Consider the following 3,798-nt stretch of genomic DNA (forward strand, 5'->3'; position numbering starts at 1 on the left):
ACATGAACATAGATTTTACTATATATATATATATATATATATTGGTGCACCTTGGTTTGAAAAGTTGTGCATGCACATATGGCCATTATAATTACTATATATATATATATATATATATATATATTGGTGCACCTTGGTTTGAAAAGTTGTGCATGCACATATGGCCATTATAATTAAAGTCCAAACTTTTTTCATAAAGATAATCTCAGGCAAAAAGGTACCTTTTTTAGAAGGTCGCAAACGATAGATGGACCACTTGGGCAAGCAAACTATCACTTATTTTAACAGTTTAGTCCCACCTCTAAAGGCCAAAAATCAAGATTCAAGGTTTTATGCCATAAAAGAACTAAAATTCAACATGTTTTCACTTAAAAATACTAAAAACAAAAAACCTAGGAACCTCTAAAACTCCATTTCTATATACAAAAGGCACTTTAACAAGCTAAAAAACTAAAATACAAATGAAATCAAAACAAAACTCTTCCAATTCCGATCAATATTTTATGACATAATTAAAGGTTATGATAACCTTCATTGAATTTCTCTATCAAATACGAACCCATTGAGCCTAATTAATTAGAGTTATTGGAGATTATGATATGGCCAACTAAAAGCTATTTTTCTTCTTTTTTTTATTTTCATGACTTTCTCTCTTTTTTTTTAATCAAATACTAGAAAATGAAACATAAAAGAAAAAAAATAAGAGAAAAAATAAAAATTAAAAAAAAACAAGGACCCAAGTGTTGAAAGCCGAGCTCTTTGAACAATACAAATAGCAGGAAAAAAAAAAAAATTTCACTTCGTGATAACAATATGCAACATGTCACATAAATAATCTTTATCATAGCGTATATGCAAGAGCTTGCAAGGCAAAAGTGAAACAAATCTCAACACATAAAACCATAAAGATAAATTTTGCGAGGATGAAAAAACAAAGGAACAAAGTTTAATGCCCAAAGTGTAAAGGATGAAAACTTAAGGGACTAGAAAGAAAAATGGCTATGAAAGTGACATGAACAATCTAATAAGTATTTATGAACAATGATTGTATATGCATGCTCGGTGTTGCTAGACTATTTTCAAAACCTATTTTTATTTAATTTTATAGTGATTAAAATAAATATCTAAAAGAATTTGAATAATTTAAATTATGAAGAAAAACGCGTGCTTCTTGAGTCAAAAGTATCCTTTCTTGTTCATGCGCTCTATTTTTATAGAACATGATTTTTTTTATTTATAATATGAATTTTTTAATATAAAATTAAGAAAATTTAGAATAAATATGAGTAAAAACTTGAATGATTTAAATTAAAAGGAAAAAAAATATTCCTTTAGCCAAAATTCCTTTTATTTATTCATTCATTTTTTATTTTGAAAAAAAAAACGTCATTATTATTGAAATTAAGGTTTTTACGTATCATGATTTGCAATGCAATTATCAACCATATATATATATATATATATGAAATGATGTTTCTTTTATTTTGTATGTGAATGACTAAAAAATAAAAAATAAATATATGTATTCAATTCAACAAAGAAAAAACATAAGATTTGTCAATTAAAATAATAACAGAATATTCATTTTCGATATAATAATTTTAAAAAAACTATTAATATTATCATAAAAGGCTCTAATCTAATTTTAAAAAGTATGGCATAATCAAATGTTTTTTTAAATGTCACTGTGATTATTTATCTTCATAAGAATTTCTTTAAAATATAAAAAAGTAATTTAAAAAAAAGGAAAAAAAAAACCGAGAGAATCAAACATAGACACGCCTAATCTTATAAGGCCGAACATGTGCCCTTAAGCTTTGAAAGATGGCCCACAGGTTTATGCCTTCTCGGACTTGTAAAGCTAGATAAATATGTAATTTTTGATATATTTGGAATAAAAATTAATAATTTATTTTTTAGAGGATTATCAGGTTTCATAATCTAAATTACAAGTTCAGTAAATTATACCAGATAAGCTGTTTTGTTTCGTTGAAGATAAAAACGACCCAGAAATACAGAAGATTGAAAGGATGTGGGAAGAGATTCCGAGGAAGATGAGACTGGCAGGCTACACTGGAAATACTGACGAAGCATCTGTTGGCAGGCACAGCGAGAAGCTTGCTACTGCATATGCGATTATGAGAACTAAAGCCCATGATCCTCTTCGGATTACTGGTAAAAGAGAAGGTGCAGGTCTATAATTTAAAACCACCTTCATTTGATATTTATTTGCATGTTCTGCTTCCCTTAATTTTCTTGTTGCTTGAATAATGTTCCTGGAACTGTAGATGACAATTTGAGAGACAAATTCAAACCATAATGAAGAACTCTTGGCATGATCTCCTAGAACAGGACTGCATTGCGTCAATCAGTTGCTCTCATTGCGTTAAACAAATAAGATTACGTTGGATGGAATTACAGAAAGAGAGAACATGGAGAGAGGATTGATTTAATCAGCGAAATGCAGAGAAATACATCCATGCTGCGTGTCTATCAGAGACTGCATTACCAAAATGTCAGGCTGGAGAGAGGGAAGCTGTATAAGAACCATCACAGTACTTCAAGCCTTTTAAGAAGCCAGAACCCAAGCAAGGGGCAACGGTGGCTTCTGGAATACCAAAAGCATGACTGCTTTCTTGCAAGCCTTCAACCGCTGCAGCTTGATTAGGTTTCTCACAGGCTGTCTCAAGCCCCACATTCAAGCCAATTGAGGTGCGCTCTGTTGTAAAGCTGAAAATTTCCCAAATTAAATCAAAACACCGATTAGCAACTATATAATCATGGTTACACAGTAAATAAAGGCATGGATGACAGAAGCTGGTGCAGGAATTTAGGATACCTAGCCTCAAAGCTTCTCCCTTCAGAACCCATCAGAGCACATACACGGCAAACAATCCATGGTGGAATACATGCATCCTTAATTTCTATGCTGGACAAGAGACTGGTGGATGAACCTTGACTGGATTCAGTGCCTTTAGGGGAGGCAGCATTACGGTCGGCTCTTTTTACCTCCACACATTTTATCTGTGAAACAAGATTGGTAATCAGCTATGTAAACATGCTTCTGACATCATGAGGCAAGAATATATATCGTTTTTATTAGACTCATACTCTCCACATTACAAAGAATGCTCATTATACACTGATGAAAAGCACGGAAATTTTATTTACATCAAAGAACATCTATTTAAAAAAGAAAAGGAGCATAATGGAACATTTATATATAGCTGCTGATAAAAGAGCACTAAAGTTATATAAGTTAATAAAATTTGATTGTGAATGAAGGTTTCACACATCATATCATAAAAGATCAATGGGAACAAAAATTTTGGTCTGACAAATGAGAGAAAACTCAGCAATTGAGGCAAATATAGTCACACCATAAAAGATGAAAGTACGTTTTGAGTTTTAGCTCTACATATTGAGAAGCCCAAGATTAAATTTGCAACACCCACCTCCGGAGCAGAAAGAGCTGCATTCTGAAATGGAACAGGTGAGTACAATACAGGAACATCTACTCCAGAAAGAAAGGTAAGGGAAGATCTGAAGACAACCACAAGGAAGTGTGACATGGTCATAACATATGCAGAAAAATATGGAACTAATTTTTGAACAACAGTGCAGCTAAACTCAACAGAGGTATTGTTGTTCAAACTTCAACCCTGAACCTACCTGTAATTTAACAAAAAATCATATAATCCATGTACGTTCTTGTTTCCACAGAAAGCCAGCAGAGATTGTGGGCTATTATCAACATCAGACAAGGAACTAAGCCGACGAGTCTGCATTATGTTCAGC

The 3,798-nt window shown here is 31.9% G+C and overlaps 1 protein-coding gene across 5 annotated transcripts in view; it reads right to left on the reverse strand.

Moving 5' to 3' along the window:
* Nucleotides 1-2,198: 2,198 nt before the first annotated feature.
* The window catches only part of LOC105141573 (protein downstream neighbor of Son-like), a 6,418-nt gene continuing 4,818 nt past the window's right edge, over nucleotides 2,199-3,798 (reverse strand). For all 5 annotated transcript variants that reach the window (XM_011048827.1, XM_011048826.1, XM_011048823.1 and 2 more), the window contains exons 12-15: nucleotides 3,673-3,782; nucleotides 3,456-3,543; nucleotides 2,840-3,024; nucleotides 2,199-2,730 (exon numbers count right to left, since the gene is read on the reverse strand). In XM_011048827.1, the coding sequence (XP_011047129.1) occupies nucleotides 2,517-2,730; nucleotides 2,840-3,024; nucleotides 3,456-3,543; nucleotides 3,673-3,782 (597 nt within the window). In that variant the 3' untranslated portion in view covers nucleotides 2,199-2,516. The remainder of the gene's footprint in view (nucleotides 2,731-2,839; nucleotides 3,025-3,455; nucleotides 3,544-3,672; nucleotides 3,783-3,798) is intronic.

This window comes from Populus euphratica, unplaced genomic scaffold (genome assembly GCF_000495115.2).
Source record: "Populus euphratica unplaced genomic scaffold, PopEup_1.0 scaffold124.1, whole genome shotgun sequence".
Classification (NCBI taxonomy): Eukaryota; Viridiplantae; Streptophyta; class Magnoliopsida; order Malpighiales; family Salicaceae; genus Populus; species Populus euphratica.